Here is an 18,012-nt window from a genome sequence, read left to right as displayed (position 1 = left end):
AGCAGTTAGAGTTAAGCGAATATCGCGCGTAATTGTCAATGGTGTCATTCAGTTGTCAGATTGGTGACTTTTGTCTTTTTTCGAGAAAATCGGTAAAAAAGCGTCTCCAATAGTTTTGTCCCTACAAAATCATCTAGCGTCTCTTTTCCAAAAGTTTTTCAAAAATTGAATAAATATCGCCGAAGGACTGTTTTTGAGCCAAAAATTGACAGTATTTTGCAGAAATTTAAGTGCATTTAGCAATTCCGTGTATATTAAAATTGTCGATAAACAATTAAATTAGAAACGCGTTTGTTTATTGCGATTACAAGTGCGAAATTGCGTTCAATGAACTTGACATATCTAATAGATTTTCTCTTTCTTTTCCCAGGCTTGTGAAAAATCTCAAGTTTATAAAAATAAATATGAAAGGCCCAATTACGGAGTGTTTCCTCCGCAAAGTAGTGTAATTTTTGACCTCGTTTTGGTTTCGCATTTTGTGTATGTGCGTATATTCAGTGCCGTTAGCAAGTCGTTAAATAACCAGTTGTTTACAAAAAGTGGTGGTGTTTACAAGTGGTCGTAGAATGGTGCCGGAAATTCCGAAAACCTTCAAAATATGGTGGTGATTTTTTGTAAGACGGAATGTATTGATTCGGCTCAAAGGCTTGGCCAATGCATGCCTTTTACGTAGCCGCTATTGGCTCACTGAATCATAAAAAAAACCAAACGACGTATGTTTTTATGGGAATTTTCCAAATGACTGATAATTATTCATACAGCCAACTCCAACTTTTGAGAAAAAATTCTATGCTTTGCTGCCTAAAGACACATTAAAACTCTACAAACTGAAAACCCCAAAAATATTGATTTCCTTGAAAATCTTAAAATTGTTGTTTAGAGAACGCTGACTCACCAAGGGCAATTTTTTTTAATTTACCAAATATGCACTAATACGTCAGTCTAACAAAGCATCCATACAAAAATCAAACAAAGATGCTTCCTCAACAGTATTGCCTCAGATGGAGGTATCATCACTCGAACCTCCAAACAATGTTCTCGCAATTGTTGGATCGACAGGCTTTCTGTGATGTGACACTCGCCTGCGAAGGACGAACGATTAAGGCACATAAAATTGTCCTCTCTGCTTGTAGTACCTACTTCGAAAAGATCCTGTCACAGTATGAGGAGAAAGACCCTATTCTTATAATGAAAGATGTGAAATATATAGATATTAAATGCCTTGTCGAATTCATGTACAAAGGAGAAATTAATGTTGAACATGTAAGTATCATTGAGGTTTTTTTCTATTCTTTGATGATTTTGGATCCTTATAACTGTAAAAATGACAGTGCAATTGTCACCTAAAAAAATATTACAGGAAATGAAATGTTTCTTTTTAAAGTTTAAAACTTTACAATTGTCAAAAGATATTTCTATCAATCAATGATTTCATTATTTTTGTCAGTTTTATGCCCATAAAAATACAGTTTTATTGGTGGAATATAGCTCTTTGACAGGCATTGCATTTTTTTAACCAATGCAATGATAGCTGAAATGGCACTTACAAATGGACTTTGAATTCAATGTAATATTACAGTACATATGCCTGGTAGATACTTTTGATGTGTTTAATTCTGTAAGGTGCCTTCATCATTTTATTACATTAGATCACATATAAAAAGGTGATGACTTAAAAACCAAAATTTGTAGAATAACTATATTGTTTACTTACCAACACCTAGGGATTAGAGTATAGCATGTTACTGCCTTAAGGATAATTTTGGTAGTTTTAGCTATGAAATTTATTTTCTAAAATTTCTTTATTAATAAAACATTACCATATTAGTAAAAATCACCAATATAAATTTATTATTAACCATTAAATCATACTAGAAATTAAGCTTTGAGCCTTGTGAAATCCCTTAATTTTACCCTCAATCTGATGTTTAAGTGTCAGATTTGACATGGTGTCTTATTTCCACATCTAAGTAAGGTGTCTCCACTATTGCTGTCCTTGAAAGAGTGAGAAATAAAAATCGGTTAAATGGAAATAAAGTTGTGTTATATTGAGGGACTTTTAATATGCTTTAATATATGTACTAATGATTGGCAACTTTGTCTCTTTTTTCTCTCTCGGGGATTTTATGAAAAATGTTAAATTTGATCAAGCTGATAAAAACAACTTTAACACAATTTTTTTGTTGGTTCAATCCTTCCTACAACATAGACGCATTGTTATCTCAAGGTGATATTTCATGTTTAAGATATCAATACCAAGTTATTTTATATGAAATCTGGTGGAATGCGATCCGCATCAGCTCGCATTCCACTGGTTAGCTTTGCAGCTATAGGCAACAATAAAGTTTATAGAATGTATCAGCTCCGACCAGAAAAATTGAATAGAAGATTTATTTTCTGCAAAAGTAGGTACAATAAATATTAAATAAGTAATAAAATTGCAAAAAGGCAATTTGCAAGCAAAGCTGTTCTGACGTCATTTCTTTGGTTGCAATTGATTATTACAGATAGATAGATAGATAGAAAATGAAATTGGCCATAAGTAGGTGAGTCAAAAGTTTTTGCTCGGAACTGCGTCGAAACTCATCTTTGATTGCCATATTATTAAAGGCATTTTTAGAATATACCGTCTAGGAAATGGTCGTTAAAGGGATGCATAAATAATAAAAACCTAAAGAAAAGGTTTAATAATAGGTATATTAAAACAATGCACACAGCAATTTAGCAAGGACATGCAACAAGTCAACAACGGCTTAATGTTATGAATAATAGTATCAACTTGTAATGTTCAGTAATCAGGTATTAACTAAAACACGACAATAGTTGACGTTTGCTACCTTTTGTACACAGCTTTTTCCTGTTTAATAAAGATTTATTTATTTATTCGTTTATTATAATTGAATTGTATAAAAAAATATATTAAAAATTTTCCATAATTCGTGGTATAGCATAGAAATCTACCTAAATACAAAATAATAGATATGTAAAAAGCCGTTACCAGTTGTTTACTTGCGAAACAACATAATAAGGCTTAATAAGACTTCTTATTCGTTCATTTTGTCTCCAAGGCAAATTTTAGGTCATTGAAAAGGTAAAAATCTGAATCTAGAAAAAATTCAATGCTACGCTTATTACTGTTAATTTCCTTTCGTCACAGCCCACATTCCGAAAAAGTGATTCATTAAAATTTCCATTTTTTTCTCAAAACCATTTATCTTTGAAAAGTTCTAAATTAGATAAGAGCTGTTTTTTGATCTTTTGTTTATTTCATTATTTCATTCTTTTAACAGTTCTTGCACAAAACACTTCAAGGTCCCGGTATATTTGTTTATGAGTTTTTGATTATTTTAGAAGAAAGTATGTACAGGTATAATATGTTCTGGCTTGCACGTATGTTGAAAAACTTTACAGTATTATTTATACTTCCCATTTTTTTCCCCGCAACTAATGATACCTATTTCTAATGGACTTTGGCTGTTGCCACCTCTATGTCGATTAGTTTCGATCATTAGTTTCCTGCTTCTTAAAGCTCAACAGATCAGAAGCAACTTCTATGTGCTTTTATTTCATCGTTCCCATAAAAATTAACCTGTTGACAATATTATCAGAACGTTAAGTTTTCCGCAGGTAAAACAATAGTTTTTGCAAATGTTAAAAACCTTCATTCGCCAAGGAGTGCAGATGTTTATACCTAATAGACAGTGACAATGGGTAAATTTGACAAATGAATGAGGCTAACACTTGCGCACATGTGTCGAACAATATTTGACATTTAAATAGTTTTGGGATTATAACCTCATTTATATGTCAAATTCTGTCAATTATTTCTAAGGGATAAAGACTGCGGTGTTCCATGATGGAACGAGAAATTTTACGAATTCCTTTTTTCTAGAACCATTTAGCAACTCTACTAAAGACAGCTGAAGAGCTTCGAATAAAAGGTTTAGCCGAAGTATCCTGGAAGGATGACGAACAGGCTAATGTCTCGGCGGATGGAAATTCAAATGGTGTACAAGCGGCTATGCCACAAGTCACCACTGTTATGGATAGTCCTAAATATGACTCTCCAGCTGTCAATCACGCGTCCAATAAGAGGAGAAGAGGGCGGCCTCCTATAGGTAAGAAGATATTGAGGAGGATGTTATTTATTGACCCCCACATAATTTATAAAATTTGATTGTATAAATATGATACCAAAAGTAGAAATTTTAAACACAGCCGTTTCAAACAATTTTACACTTATTGTCAATTATATACATTTGAAAATTTAAATTTTCAGCCTGTTGCTTCCACAATATTTATTATGACAAACATTTAATTAATATGACTCCGACTTCTTATTCTCCTTAAGGTGGAACTCTTGATTATTGTGTCATTAAGATACTTGTCATTTTCTAATAGTTCTTAACCGTAAGTAATTAAATGAACAAGGCCCCCTTGCCAGATGTTGGTTTGTTCCTATTTCCCATATTTCCAATATGCAAAAATATTAAAATTTAAATATATTATTTCTCGACGTCTATCAATTTTTATGACCGATGAGCTGTACATTTGCAAAAGGCTGTAAATTTCTTGCATGTTTGGATGCGATAAAATTCCTTAGATCATTCAGTTAAGTGTTAACACGGCAACAAACGACTGTTGGTTGATGTTTTTTTATATGGAATAAAATGATAATCGGTAAAGTAGTGGTGCTCAAACACTCGTTAGACACGACACTAGTGTGGGTGTTATTTAGTGAGTAGTTTGTGTATCGAGTATGTGTATTGTTTGCTGACTCTGTAAGCTGATACAGTCCTCTTCGCACCCCAAGTATAATTTGTTCATTTTTTTTCGTAATGATTCTATTTTGATTTTGCCCCATTACCAGCTCTTCGGAATTCTGAAGATATTCTTCTATAAAATTGATAGTGGATTGGATAATTGTTTTTACATAAAACATTTTTATGTATTGTCTTTTGGAAATTGAAATTTTGTCCATCGTTCGTCACATAGACATTTTATATTCCCCCTTTTATTCATGATTGAATGGTTAGTTATAATTCAAATAACTGTGTAAGCTGGTTTTCGTTTCCAGTAAATCCTGGTTTCGAACTTTCGCGAACCTTCATTTTATTTAGTTCTTTCTCAATGGTTAATTTTATACTGGATTCTCTCAAATTTAAATAATTGCGAAAGTTATCCAAATGATTATTGTCATGCTCATATATAGAAAAAACATTATCGATATGTATGTCTCCACCAAGCTAAAGATTTAAAATCGTAATTATAAACATGATTTCGTGTTGTTAGATAAAGTGTTTGGCGTTTTTGCAGATGACTACGACGTACGATTCGCAACCCCGAAAATCACCAACGTTTCGGGTAATGTTAGTACAGTGGGCGACGACGCCTATTCGAACGATGCGATGTCCAGTAGCGAGCACGACTTACAAATCTGGGATGAAGATCAGGCGAATAACACAGACAATGAGGAGCCACCCATGAAAATCAAAAAAGAAGTTGTAAGTATCCTTCACTCCATATACCCTTTCTTGTGCAACAAAATGGGTAGCCCCTAGATGAAGACGACGAGCAGAGCAATGCCTCCTTCTCTACCGAGAAGGTACCATCGCTGAATAATAGCAGCAAGACTGCGAGCAATGTCACTACATCTGGGAATCAGTCTTTCTTAACGCCAGCTATTGAGAAAGAATGGCCGGACGTGGTTAAAATGACCGAATATTTGAACACGGGCCGCAGGCAACAATTTTGGGAGGAACCGTTTACTAAGAGAGTGATGGACGCCATCAAGACGAAGAGTCTGGAGATGAAAGTGGCCGCCGAACTATTGGGCGTCTCTTACGGGACGTTGTACGGACGGTATAGGGACTCCTACGGCTGTTTGAAGCATCCTTACAGGTAAGTTGTGACTTTCCGGGGGAAAGTTGTACAGTTTATCAAATAGTTTTCTTTCGACGTGATTTTGTCAAGCTTTCCTTTAATTAAAAGAATATGTCATTAATCTTTGTGTAAACGACTCAATAGCTTTATTCACAAATCACTGAAATTATTATCTTTAATTTTGCAGTTTTCACCCAATATTTAACAGAAGGTATGCCAATCAGAGTGTTAATAGCTTGAGTTTAAATAATTTTTTAAATTTAGTTGAATGCTCCTAGTGTAGTTTGATTTGTCATACGAGTGTTTCCTACTATTTATAAAAAAAAAAATGCTGCTCTTATTGTTGTATAATTTCATATTTAAGCCTTCGTTTATATTGGCACTGCTTGAGCGACACGTTATCGGGCGATGCCGCCAATAATTAATAAAATTTGACGTTTAGCTTCTTATTTAACATTCATTTCTTCTATCGGAAATTAAACATTTTAATTTTGTTCGCTTATGCAACATGTCCCATTAATAATTTTGTTTATTTTGCATGTTTGTCACTGTGCATGTGTTTTTCCTTCGTTAACTTTTGTTCAAAACACATTTTTCCAAGTTTGTTTTACTAAGCATTAAGTGTGATTCAAGTAAGTATATAAGTCAAGCTTTTTTGAAAACTCTTAAAGCGCTTGGCAAAAACCGATTTGTAAGTTGAACTTTGATAGGGTGCGGGACTTTTGGACGGAACAAGGACCGACCGATATTTTACTGAAACTAAAACGCAAGGAAATTACTCTGTTCAGGGCGGCTGAGCAACTCAATGTCACTCCCCAAACGCTTTCCAACTATTTGATTTCGATGTCGCAGGCCGATAATCAAGAAAATATTTCCAGGTAGGAGCTTTTAATTGTTGCTGGACGTTGTGTCCCACCATCATTTTTTCCCAAGTTCCTTCCGATCTAAACAGTAGTTTAACTTCCAGTGTTTATCCGGCCAAGCAGGAAGGTTCTTATGATGAAGGCACTTCCGACGACGAGGCCGATTCTATTTTACCAGACATTCCTTCAAATAGCGGCAATGAATTCAAAAATTTGGTAAATTGACTATTGAATGTTATAATGTAGTTTCGCAATTTTACATGCGTGTCTGTTAAGGTGGCTTCATCTGACGAGGGCTTGGCGAGTCATCCAGACATCACGCTGGTCAAAAAAGAGAAACCGGACAATCCGGTAACGCCGGTCAAAAAAGAAAAACCTGACAATCCGGTAAACAACAATTCAGATCATTCCGAATCGGGCAGCGATAAGTGAGCTACTCGTTCCGCTAACGCAGGGTAGCGACTGAGGAATACTACATCATGACCTAATTAACGGTATTTGCACGCATTTTCCTTCTCGTAAGAATGAACTTAGAAAGCATGTTGGTCCGTCATGAAAAGCAGATGTTTTTCACTCAACAAACACTCAATTTAACGTATGTTGGTTCAAAATCTAATTTTAATTGTGTGCGAAATTCGAGTGAAGGGAAGAACATCTGCCCTTTATGGCGAAACAAGATTTTTTTGAAAAACATATTGCAATAATATACAATGTTTGTCAAAGAACCGGGGCAGTTAAATATCTGTCAAACGCAACCTACATAAAAATCGAATTTGCAGCATTAAGTCCATATTGCCAACTTGATTTTTTTATAGGTGGTTTCAGTTCTTTTGACGAAAATCCTGTATATGTGAAGTGCACTATCGCCTCGATTATACTAAACTGTATTATAGGTTTAGTAGTTTTATAGTTGAATTTTTCCATTTCCTTTAGTATTTCGTACAGACCAAAGTAATATTAGCACTATCTCCTATTTAATTTTAAATTTAAGTAAAACATTTCCACTAGTAATCATTACTAAATGCATATTAATGACAATTGAAAGCATCCGCACTGAGAAAACGGTAAATTCGCGGATATAAATGTGATTTTCGACGTTGCGCTTTTTGTTCTTCTATGATGATTATTATATTATTATTGTGTATTATAATTTATTTTTTTAAGCTTTAGGTTATGACCGGTTTGAGCTTTTTCCCTACATACGTAATCAAATCAAATAGATCTGCTTCGCATCGGGGGTAAATTTAAGAAGTAATCTCACAATTTTACGTATTAAGCTTAACAAGGGCTCAATTGAGGGTCGCAGAAATCAAAATGTTGCCTTTCATAGACTGAACTGCTTGACGAAGAAATTTTTCGTTTGATAAAGTGGTCGCGCATGAAAAAGTGTGTATGAAAACAGTCAAATCGTCGTTGAATGTGTACCTTCTGGTGATAAAACAAAAATGTACGGAATTGCTGGCCATTGTAAGAGGCTTATTGACTTGACGGATGTTTGCATTTATCTGTCCCTTTGAAACGAAGGTAAAGCAAAGCGTTGCTAAATCCATATTTTGTTTTATTTATTGGTGATTTTGGGCATGAGAAATACAAACTGTTTCATCTTTGACGCATCTTCGATTACTCATCTTTCAAAATCTAACATCTCAAGAATTAAATCTTTTCTTCTCCCCGTTCACGTTAAGTATTAAAGTCACTTCCAAGAATCATGTGTTCTAAACATTCAACAACCATTAGACGGTTTTTAGGTATTATTACAATATATATTTGGTGGTTTTCTTTAAGTAAAGAGTCCACATGTGTACAGAATAATGATTCCGGCAATAACCGTCTTTAATCACAAATTTTTGCGTAACAATATGATGTACCTGATTCTTTTCTCTCTATAGTAGTATTTTTGTAGGTGTTCATAGTAGTGCTACACGTTGATAGTTTAAGAAGTAGAACGTTCTTATTTCGGACAGTCTGACGTAAATGACAAAATACGGACTCTGAAGGCGGTTATTATTGGCAATTTTTAAAGTGTAGGAAGTTAAGAGTGTTCGAGTGATAAAACTATTATATCGTAAGGTTTGAGTAAAAAGGTATGAGTAGCTCAGGACTAAAGCCCAACTCTGCAATCAAGCGGTGTTACACGAATATCACAAAAAAACTATATTTCGGCCACATTTTTGTATTTCGCACATGTCTTGGGTGGTAAAACTGGTCGAAGACTGGGTGTTTTGTCGGGTATATCCAAGTCTGTGTGCGCAGAACAACCCTTGTTGAGTTCCTAAATAATAAGCCCTGTTAGAGGATATTTTTTTAATTATTCTTCGCAAAACCACCGAATCTATTACCCAAGACATCAGGTTAGTCCTTAGCCAGTAAGCGTAGGTTATACTTGTTCATATCACAACGTATTTCCTTCACTTTCAGTATTCGCAATTATAGTGTGCATTCATTTAAGCTGTAGCAAAGCTTTGAATTAGAGATACATATAATGTGTAAGTCTATATAAACAAAATTTTCGTCTATATAAGGATTTGGCTTAAGTAAGTATAGTATATTATATTTGTATTTATAGCGACGTGTTCGTGACATGGGATTTCTTGTAGCCTCCCCTTTTTTTGAATGTTTTAACGTATATTTCATCGGCGGAATTTCCTACACATTTAAGTAATGTGTGAATTACGCAAAAGGACCTTTTAATTTTCGCATTACGTAATAGAGGTACGTATGTTGAAACATTTAAATCAGAATTATCACTTTGTTGAGTGCCTAATTGGTAAGTTAAAAATAGATTTACTACCGGAATGGATAGATAAGTTTAATGATCTGCTACACAGTAAAAAATATCATTTTTGAATAAACTTAGTAATAATAATAAAGCTTTGAGTTATTATAAGCCAAAAAAAAGTAGTATATATTAATATTCTATAGTTTTCGTGTCTCTGATTATCTATTTAAACGATTTTCTCATTAGGTTGAGATTTTGGATTAATTTGAAAGTTTTCTCAGGATTAAAAATGTAACCGACACCAAATATAAGATGATCAGTAAACATCGTCCAAAGGGGTAATTACTATAGAATTATCAAAATTTAAAAATTATCTTAAAATTATGTCATAAAATTGATTTCTGAAAGTGTAGAAACAAAAGTTTTCGCATTTGTGGTTCTTAAAATTTGTGATTTGTCAATTATTAAATTTCATTTAGTTCGCACCGATTGTCTCTTTACACAATGTTTGTCGATCGTTGTGCATTTTATGTCGTTTACGTTTTTGGTCTTGAAGAAATTTTAAATTAATGCGAAACTTCGACCTAAGAAGAAATCCCGTTTTTTTATTGTCCTTCACCGATTTTTTATCAGCAAAATTTCAAAAGTTCTGTGACCAGTAATAAATTGATATATCGTGAATAATAGCTTATAATAGCAAAAAACTTTTCGTAAACAACACCGTTCATTTTAGAAAAAATTTTTGCAACCTTTTTTTAAGTTTTGTGATTATATTAGTGTTTTTACTTAATACTTATACATACCATTTCAATATTTAATAATGTTGTATTAGGTATAATTATTCCTTTTTTTATTTATTAAAGATTTTGATATATTTGTCCGGATGTTTTCATATGTATTTAGCTCCCGACCACAAGTTCATTAGGGAAAAGTGCTTTAATTCCAAATCTATCAATCCATAGGCGTGGAACATTTGCATCCATGTCACGAATCACCCAAAGAAACATACAGCATTCAAAGGCTTCATATTAGCTTAACTGAAGATCAAATATTTTTATTTTTTTGCAATGAAATAGAGCGAACTGAAAAATTATAGAATTATTTAAAATTAAAAAAAAAATGACTTGATAACAATATCGAAATTGTTACGTTGGTACTTGCATAAAATCAACATTGATATATAGAGCATCGTTTTTAAATACATTCACTATTGCTATGTTTTAAATAACGAAAGTAACAAATGTGTTAAGTAAAAGAAGCACTTACAAAAAGATATCTTACAGAGGGTACCTATACTGATATATAAAATTTTAAAACATACATAAATTCAAACACAGTGAAAAATAAAATTCAAACATGCCACAAAAACACAATATAAAAGAATCGATAATATGAAGAATATTCAAACGTAAAAAAATCATTCAAGTTAAAAAAATATTATTATTGGATATTTTTTTATTGTGAGTCGCACTTAAAGTAGATTGTACGCCTTTGTCAATTTCCCATACTGACCCCTAATAAAACCTTCGTACAATGGACAGTACTTTCTGGTGTGGGAATGAGCGCCGGTAGCTCCGCAAAGATCGCAAGTGTACCTTTAACAATGAGTTTAACATAAATTGACTAAGTTAATTGGTGAATACCCACCGTCTTAAAATTGGACATGTAACGGTACCATCGGCGGCTTTGGTTTCATGACTGGTGTACACCAATTCGGGTTCCCTATTCTTGAAGCAAAATCGACAGATCGGTCTCAATAAGTTATAGTTATTGAATCCTGCAGGATATTGTTTGTATTGGTTTGAAATTGATTGAAGCGTTGATCGAAGCTTAAATAAAATGGACAGTCACTTAAAAATGTTCAAAAGCGCTACAGACTAACCTGAGTGAATGGGTTGTTTCCAGAAACTTTCTCAGTCAGTTCTGTGTCTTTACTGGATTCATTGTTATTTTTCTGATAGATAATTATTTAAATATAGCGGCGGTTATCGAAATAAATAACAGTCCTAACATTACCTGACCAGAATGTAGCATCATACTGCCTTTAATCCATCTCCCATTTAATGGATAAGAATTAAGTTCGGGAAAAAAAGAGTTTTTATAAAATAAACCTAACGGATGCTTTGACTCCATAGGCTCGAACGCTCTGCTTCTGTTAGAGTCTCCAGGGTCCTGAGAAGTTTGTTGTCTAGAAAAATGTTTCTTAATTCGCCGTTTTCCATTAGCTTCTTTTGGAGATGAAATTTGCCCATTAGATGTTGTGGTCCAAGTGGTGTAGACTTTGTTGCCGAATTTACAACTTTTGTAAATGAGGTCTGAAACATGTTTGAAGCTTAAAGCGTGAATTACGCAGTTCTACGATATTTTATTAAATATTTAGTACGGTTAAACTTTTATCTACCTTCGTGTGATGTTCCACAGTTTTCAAAACGTCCACTGGTTGCAACGCCATCGGCATGGCTAGTTTCGACAGTCGCAGTTACATCACCATCACACCAAAAATGCAGGAAACGATTGTAAAAATATTCCTCAAACACATCTTCGTACTTTTGTTTGTCGTACAAATTGTTAACAGAGTTTGAGTTATTCAACACGTTATACATTTTGTCGAAAATGGAAATTTCTGTTATCGCAAGGGCGCCGGGAAAGTGACTATTGAGCGGCATTTCCGCGTTTAAGTAGTAAATTGGGCAACTGCTCCCACCACTGACTTAATTTCACAAGGAACAAAACTATTAGTTTGAGGAAAGTGTACAAATAATGTAGGTACCTATGGACAAAAATAAGTTTCCTGAAAGGTAATGATCTCAAAGGAAATCGAAAGAAACTGTTGTTGTATAAAGCTATTTTTAAGTCAGGTACATTTCATGTACCTTTTCAACCCTTCTTTTTTTTAACAGTTTTTGTGTGTTTGTGTTGAAATTTGTGAAAAAAATTTGACACGTGTGGTGCAACGTTCGGCAAACGTAAAAATAATCTGGCAGTAAACGACAGATGACTAAAAGTTGAAAGGTTGTTGCACCAATTGCAACAGACCGTGAGCAATTGTTTTTCGATGCGAAATTTACAATGATGGTATCACTTATGGCCTACTCGATAGAAAATTTATTCTGCTCGTTGCAGAGATGTTTTCTAATCGATTTCCAGATTCCGAAAACTGATATATACAGAAAATTTCATTTCATCAAGTTATATTACACAAAAACGTATCGGTGAAAAAATAGGCATTTAGTAGGGTCTTATCTTTTTTTCTTTGATGATGCCTAAATGTCTTACAAAGATGTTTCTTATCGCAATTTTAATAACTGGATAAACATAAAAATAGTCTTAATACAGCTAAAACCTATTTACATGGTAATGCTCTATATTAACTTTGATACGCGGATGTATCTAGTCCAAAAGACCTCACTTGAGTGTCGATCCAATCGCGAAACAGAGGCACATTTACATACACTCCAGGCGTGTTGTTTTCGCCACATCCAATTCCCCAAGCGACTATTCCATACTGGTAGTACTGATCCTTTTTCCCTGCAATGGGGCATACAAGAGGACTGCCCCCATCCCCTTTGCAAGTGTCCTTTCCGGGATCCCCTCCTGCGCACACAAACGAGTCGTGAAGAACGAAATATTGTCCCAATCTGGTGGTACGCAGCTGACTCTGACATTTATCACGAGCAACAGTGGGAAGGTCAATTTTCTTCAAAATAACCTGGTATTTCCCTTTCTGACCAAACACGTCCTTACCCCAACCAGTGGCGTAACACGTAGTTCCGTTCGTGATGGTCCCTTGAGGAGGCAGGCAAATGGTGTTTACATTTTCCGCCATTTCAAATGGAGATTCCAAATATAAAACGGCGATGTCGTTGTAAAGGGCGCCCGCATAATACTGAGGATGCGATATGATGGTCTGCACTTGTCGGTCTTGGTGAGGGTATAATTCTTGGGTGTGTTGGGTGTCCCATTCGCCTGCTCTGATTTTGAATATTTTGTCCTTGCCACTAACGCAGTGCGCAGCAGTTACTACTACTTGGGGGTGCACCAGCGCTCCGCCGCATTGGTACACGTTAAGCTTATTGGGGTTACCTTCGATGCTTTCTTCTCGAAGTAAAGCAACCATCCAGGGAAATTCGCCGAATTGAGCCTCGTTTTCGTTATCGCCGGTTATCCGGAAACCGATTCCTTCAGGGTGTCGATAGCCGCACCCAGATTGTTTTATTGGAGGCGGTGTAGGTGTGATAGGGGTTTCTTCTTGATTTTCTTTGTCGCAGCACACTTCCAGGTAAGTTTCGCAAGGACCGTCGTTAATTCTGTAAAATACCGCATTCATGGAATTATAAGTACTTACCTTTAATTTTAATGGCGAATTTCAACATATCAAATGTCAAAAATTATTAAAAAATATGCAACAAAATCGACGCAGAAAACTCATCTCGTCTTCAGTTTCATGCATTACTTAGACGTCAAAAATAATAGAGAAAATGTCGGCCATTTTGTCGCAAATTTTTGATAAGTGCCCCTTTCTCCCCCCACAAATTCGCCATTTTCCTCCTACAACCTTATGTCAATAATGCCCGCCCCATTCGTGTTAATGGTGCCATTGTTGCAGAGGTAGTAAGGCACACAGGTGCAGCTTCCCACCCCGGGAATACCACCTCCAATATTGCCGTTAATGGTCGGGGAGGTAGTGGTGGATGAACTTGAAGCGGTTGCGAGGTTTCCCCAAATGTCCGCGATTGTTTTATTCAAATCAGCTGCATGATAACGAAAAATGAACTATAAACCTAGTTTTTTATGAACGCGAAGTGGTGGAGAATCACTTTACGAAAGCACTCATGCATCATATTCTGCCACTGTTCATTATTTATACAGGGAGAAACATGTACTTTCCATAGCGAACGAAGATGTGACATAAGAAAATTTAAATATTTTACCAGTAAAGGGATTGTTGCCAGTTGAAGAGTTGCCTGAGGCTTGTTTGAGCAGATCTGCAACGCTAGAACCACCTTGGGCAGCGGGTTGGCATTGTACCATGAGAAGCAGGGTTGCTCCCATGGTAAGGTGAATCACGGAACGTTTCATCTGAAAATTTTATTTGCCAGCATATAGAAGCAGATCTTTTTCATAAAACGGACAAACGTACTTTGCAGCAATTTTAAACTGCAACCAAGTAACTCAGAAACCAAGCTGCATCAGACTCTTTTTCTTAACAAACAACAAATTTACGCAAAAATACGATGGTTATTATTACCTTGATGATGATAGTGTTATTTTCCCAACCAGTGCCGCGGTACCACTTGTCGCACTTGAATTACACGTCTAATAATCTGGTGTTTGGGTTTTACTAAGTAGTATTCCTTGAATTCGATCCTGTACCAGCAAGAAGCCAATGAAAAATAAAAAATTCCCCCGTATTGTGCGCAGAGACCAGTCTGTATTGGACGGTCCCCATTAATTGGCCATTAAACTGACTCGTTTTGGATTCTTTTGACGATATCGATGGGTCAAGTATTTTACTTTATAAATATTCTTATTATTATAGTGATTATATTTGTTTATTAGCTTTAACAGAGGCGCACGCATCAAATTTAATTTTCTGTTGGTTATTCGCAATTATAGACAGATGAGTTCCTACCTAATTATTGCGTAATGCTAATTAAAAATAGTAAAATATTCTAACACTTATGGGCATATAACGTTATGATGGATCAACAGCTAATGCTCCGTCCTTTTATATCTTAATGGTATTGAAAACAAGGTTGTGATAATTATCAAAACAGGTCAAAAGGTGATTTAGTTTAAAGTTTCTAATGTAAATATCCACCTTTTTTCGGTGATAACTACTTTTATAAGGCGAATTATTAACTTCAAAATCACTGTACCCAGAATCACTAAACTATTGTAACACGGAATTTCCATGTTATTTCATTATGACGAACGCACATTCAGGACAGGACTCGTAATATATTCGACATCTTAATCATTACTTTCTAATTCAATGAACTTTTGTAAAAAATAATTCAATTTCTTACCGTTATTCTGACGCAAAAGAAAATGAAATTTTTCATATGCACTTGTGCCATTAGAGCTCTTTAGACATTGAGGGATCTCCGCCACTGATTTACAATAGTGGGAGATTCAAAGTCAGGCAGATAAACAAAGTAATTGTGGACCTAACCAGTCAGACGGTGGTGCCCATCTAGAAATCTGAATTTCTATAGCTCCCAAGGTTAACGGATAATGATTTCTTGTTATTAACGCAAGAGCGAGGAATTGAACTGAGTGAATGAATGGTTATTACAGATATCGGCCAAGATCTAGCGGGAAATCTCTATTTTTGAAATTGTGCACCAACTATTGATAATTGTGGAAGACCAGTATGAAGACGAAAAACAATGGTAAGTTTACTTCCTACTCTTGATCATTCCCATCATCTAAGACAACTAATTTTCCCATGAAGGTTTGTTCTCTCTTCAAATAATTCTGTTGGTACTATCAAAAGCCAACAGCCAAAACCAAGAAGATATTCAAAGAGTCGAAGATTTTTACAAGACCAATCAAACGGTGGATCCATTTTCTTTTTTGATTGAAGTAACATCGCCGAAACCAACCGATTTAGCGCCTTTGGAAAAGTGCGGTGAGGGCAGCGATGAGCGCAAACACAGGTGTGTTTCGTATTACAATTGCGATAGGGATACCAACATGATCATCACAGAAGACCAGGGCAACTCTGCAAATACGAATGGAGTTGGCTTGATTGATATCAGGTAAGTTTGTTTATCAAAATGGCAAAAAATGATAGCACGAAGGAATGTTGTTAGGGTTGGTATCAACAAATGCGATCATTATTTGAATGTTTGCTGTGGGTTGCCACAGGATAGCAATAAGGATTCTGGAAATTTCGATCCGTTCAATCCGGGATCGATTCGTCCACCCATTTCTTCGACCACAAGCACTACTACGATACCCCCATTGACACCATCCACACCTAGACCTAGTTCAGTTCAATGCGGTATTCGCAATCCCACAGGAATCGACTTTACCATTACTGGGAATAAGTAAGTGGCACTTCCTAATCACGAAAAAACTTATTATTGAAAAAGTTACTTTTAGCAATAACGAAGCCGAATATGGCGAATTCCCATGGATAGTTGCAATCTTAAGACGGAACTTTATCCCTCGTGCCAATGAATCTTTAGCAATTTGCGGAGGTTCATTAATAGCTCTCAATGTAGTTCTCACTGGGGCTCATTGTGTTGTAGAGTAAGTTACCATTTTTTGCTTTATTCGCTTCAATATAATTATTATGTTGCTGCGATTTAAAAAACTGGTGATACGCCAACGCTTCGAGGGTCTTTTAAAACATAATTAAGGGTGTAGTAAATAGTCATTTTAAATTACTCCACTTTAAAATGGAGCGTTTAGTTTGTACATTACTTGGGTTGACCCGTCATAACTCATGCGTATTTTTGGGTATCAAATTCAAATTTTTTCGTTAGTTTGGATACGAGCCAGTATATGGTACGAGCAGGTGAATGGGACACTCAAACGACAAACGAACGACTGCCTCATCAAGAAAGAAACGTGCAGCAAGTAATTATACACGAAGGATACACGCCCCAAGTAATATTCAATGATGTGGCATTGCTGATTTTAAGTAGACCTCTCGATAGAGCTGACAATATTGGGACAATATGTCTTCCAAAGCAAGGAGGATCTATTTCATCGCGAAATTGTTTTGCAAGCGGATGGGGAAAAGATATTTTTGGTAATGCATTTCTTACTTTCTCTGTATCAATAATTGACAGTTAACGAATGAAGGAAATTAGAAGCCAGACAGTGTCAAATTGAATTTCTGAGACAGCTCCTTTGTTAAGTATCAAATTTCAAAAGCATACTCCTTTACTTTTTTCTCTATTTTAGGTAAAGAAGGTAAGTATCAAGTGATTCTCAAAAAAATTGAACTACCGAAAGTCAACTTTGATGAATGTCAACAAGCTTTGAGACGAACCCGCCTTGGAGCCTCATTCAAGTTGCACGAGAGTTTCATGTGTGCGGGTGGAGAACAAGGAAAAGACACATGCACTGTACGATTCTGTTTTTTGATAATTTAAGGTACTACATAGAAATCTTTTTTGACAGGGAGACGGAGGTAGTCCTCTGGTGTGTCCGGATTTGAACAATCCCGGAAGATACGTCCAGTCAGGAATGGTAGCCTGGGGAATTGGATGTGGCGAGCAAGGAATTCCCGGAGTTTACGTAGACGTCACCAAATTTATAAATTGGATAGATAATAGGTTGTCAAGACTGAACATTGATATAGGAAGCTATAGTGTTTAGATTTAATAAAGTTTAATTTTGAATGTATATAATAATATTTATATGTTATATATTACATTTCAGAGGTTAACGGGGAATAGTTACACATTCATTTAACTATATATTGAAATTACAAAAAAGTAAATTCTAGAAGAATTTTTAAAGATGGTGCAGAGAATTCCCTTGAAAATTTTAACTAGTCAAAGAAACTTCCAGCCTCTTGTTGTTTGC

The 18,012-nt window shown here is 35.2% G+C and overlaps 4 protein-coding genes across 8 annotated transcripts; 2 read left to right on the top strand and 2 right to left on the bottom strand.

The window, feature by feature from the left end:
* The first annotated feature begins 71 nt into the window (after positions 1 to 71).
* On the top strand, positions 72 to 10,341 carry LOC136345835 (protein tramtrack, alpha isoform-like). 3 transcript variants are annotated; one of them, XM_066294471.1, is made up of 8 exons: positions 72 to 1,263; positions 3,893 to 4,118; positions 5,317 to 5,504; positions 5,555 to 5,901; positions 6,071 to 6,094; positions 6,594 to 6,761; positions 6,839 to 6,962; positions 7,023 to 10,341. In XM_066294471.1, the coding sequence occupies exons 1-8, from the start codon at positions 976 to 978 to the stop codon at positions 7,176 to 7,178; spliced, it is 1,521 nt and encodes a 506-aa protein (XP_066150568.1). In that variant the 5' UTR covers positions 72 to 975; the 3' UTR covers positions 7,179 to 10,341. The 3 variants fall into 3 exon arrangements, with proteins under 3 accessions (XP_066150568.1, XP_066150570.1, XP_066150569.1); XM_066294472.1 differs by having other exon boundaries at positions 76 to 1,263; positions 6,851 to 6,962; XM_066294473.1 differs by lacking the exon at positions 6,071 to 6,094 and having other exon boundaries at positions 75 to 1,263.
* Positions 10,342 to 10,493: 152 nt separating this feature from the next.
* Positions 10,494 to 12,499, bottom strand: nanos. The gene is made up of 5 exons (XM_066294497.1): positions 11,867 to 12,499; positions 11,482 to 11,780; positions 11,348 to 11,419; positions 11,113 to 11,294; positions 10,494 to 11,060 (listed from the first exon to the last, which is right to left on the bottom strand). Exons 1-5 carry the CDS (start codon positions 12,129 to 12,131, stop codon positions 10,937 to 10,939), a joined length of 942 nt encoding a protein of 313 aa, XP_066150594.1. The 5' UTR covers positions 12,132 to 12,499; the 3' UTR covers positions 10,494 to 10,936.
* A 140-nt stretch (positions 12,500 to 12,639) lies between these two features.
* On the bottom strand, positions 12,640 to 15,615 carry LOC136345839 (phenoloxidase-activating factor 2). 3 transcript variants are annotated; one of them, XM_066294479.1, is made up of 4 exons: positions 15,495 to 15,615; positions 14,397 to 14,544; positions 14,021 to 14,216; positions 12,640 to 13,772 (listed from the first exon to the last, which is right to left on the bottom strand). In XM_066294479.1, exons 1-4 carry the CDS (start codon positions 15,543 to 15,545, stop codon positions 12,833 to 12,835), a joined length of 1,335 nt encoding a protein of 444 aa, XP_066150576.1. In that variant the 5' UTR covers positions 15,546 to 15,615; the 3' UTR covers positions 12,640 to 12,832. The 3 variants fall into 3 exon arrangements, with proteins under 3 accessions (XP_066150576.1, XP_066150578.1, XP_066150577.1); XM_066294481.1 differs by lacking the exon at positions 15,495 to 15,615 and adding an exon at positions 14,606 to 15,139; XM_066294480.1 differs by lacking the exon at positions 15,495 to 15,615 and adding an exon at positions 14,714 to 15,138.
* A 26-nt stretch (positions 15,616 to 15,641) lies between these two features.
* On the top strand, positions 15,642 to 17,885 carry LOC136345838 (phenoloxidase-activating factor 2-like). Its single transcript, XM_066294477.1, has 7 exons — positions 15,642 to 15,860; positions 15,923 to 16,229; positions 16,284 to 16,520; positions 16,576 to 16,725; positions 16,962 to 17,230; positions 17,386 to 17,549; positions 17,605 to 17,885. Exons 1-7 carry the CDS (start codon positions 15,842 to 15,844, stop codon positions 17,800 to 17,802), a joined length of 1,344 nt encoding a protein of 447 aa, XP_066150574.1. The 5' UTR covers positions 15,642 to 15,841; the 3' UTR covers positions 17,803 to 17,885.
* The last annotated feature ends 127 nt before the right edge of the window (positions 17,886 to 18,012 follow it).

Source organism: Euwallacea fornicatus, chromosome 21, assembly GCF_040115645.1.
Source record: "Euwallacea fornicatus isolate EFF26 chromosome 21, ASM4011564v1, whole genome shotgun sequence".
Classification (NCBI taxonomy): domain Eukaryota; kingdom Metazoa; phylum Arthropoda; class Insecta; order Coleoptera; family Curculionidae; genus Euwallacea; species Euwallacea fornicatus.
Note: the sequence above shows the minus strand (reverse complement) of the source record. Positions and strands in the feature narration are given on the sequence as shown.

What these genes read in the sequence shown, in the direction of transcription:
- nanos (XM_066294497.1), bottom strand. Translation starts at nt 12,131, where the DNA reads ATGCCGCTCAATAGTCACTTTCCCGGCGCCCTTGCGATAACAGAAATT. An exon ending in CTGTGGAACATCACACGAAG is followed by an intron (nt 11,781 to 11,866) that starts GTAGATAAAAGT and finishes AACATGTTTCAG; the next exon opens with ACCTCATTTACAAAAGTTGT. An exon ending in TGATGCTACATTCTGGTCAG is followed by an intron (nt 11,420 to 11,481) that starts GTAATGTTAGGA and finishes ATTATCTATCAG; the next exon opens with AAAAATAACAATGAATCCAG.
- LOC136345839 (XM_066294479.1), bottom strand. Translation starts at nt 15,545, where the DNA reads ATGGCACAAGTGCATATGAAAAATTTCATTTTCTTTTGCGTCAGAATA. An exon ending in TGGCAACAATCCCTTTACTG is followed by an intron (nt 14,217 to 14,396) that starts GTAAAATATTTA and finishes GTTATCATGCAG; the next exon opens with CTGATTTGAATAAAACAATC. An exon ending in GCGGGCATTATTGACATAAG is followed by an intron (nt 13,773 to 14,020) that starts GTTGTAGGAGGA and finishes GGTATTTTACAG; the next exon opens with AATTAACGACGGTCCTTGCG.
- LOC136345838 (XM_066294477.1), top strand. An exon ending in ATGGGGAAAAGATATTTTTG is followed by an intron (nt 17,231 to 17,385) that starts GTAATGCATTTC and finishes TCTCTATTTTAG; the next exon opens with GTAAAGAAGGTAAGTATCAA. An exon ending in AAGGAAAAGACACATGCACT is followed by an intron (nt 17,550 to 17,604) that starts GTACGATTCTGT and finishes CTTTTTTGACAG; the next exon opens with GGAGACGGAGGTAGTCCTCT.
- LOC136345835 (XM_066294471.1), top strand. Translation starts at nt 976, where the DNA reads ATGCTTCCTCAACAGTATTGCCTCAGATGGAGGTATCATCACTCGAAC. An exon ending in GAGAAATTAATGTTGAACAT is followed by an intron (nt 1,264 to 3,892) that starts GTAAGTATCATT and finishes CCTTTTTTCTAG; the next exon opens with AACCATTTAGCAACTCTACT. An exon ending in AAGAGGGCGGCCTCCTATAG is followed by an intron (nt 4,119 to 5,316) that starts GTAAGAAGATAT and finishes GCGTTTTTGCAG; the next exon opens with ATGACTACGACGTACGATTC.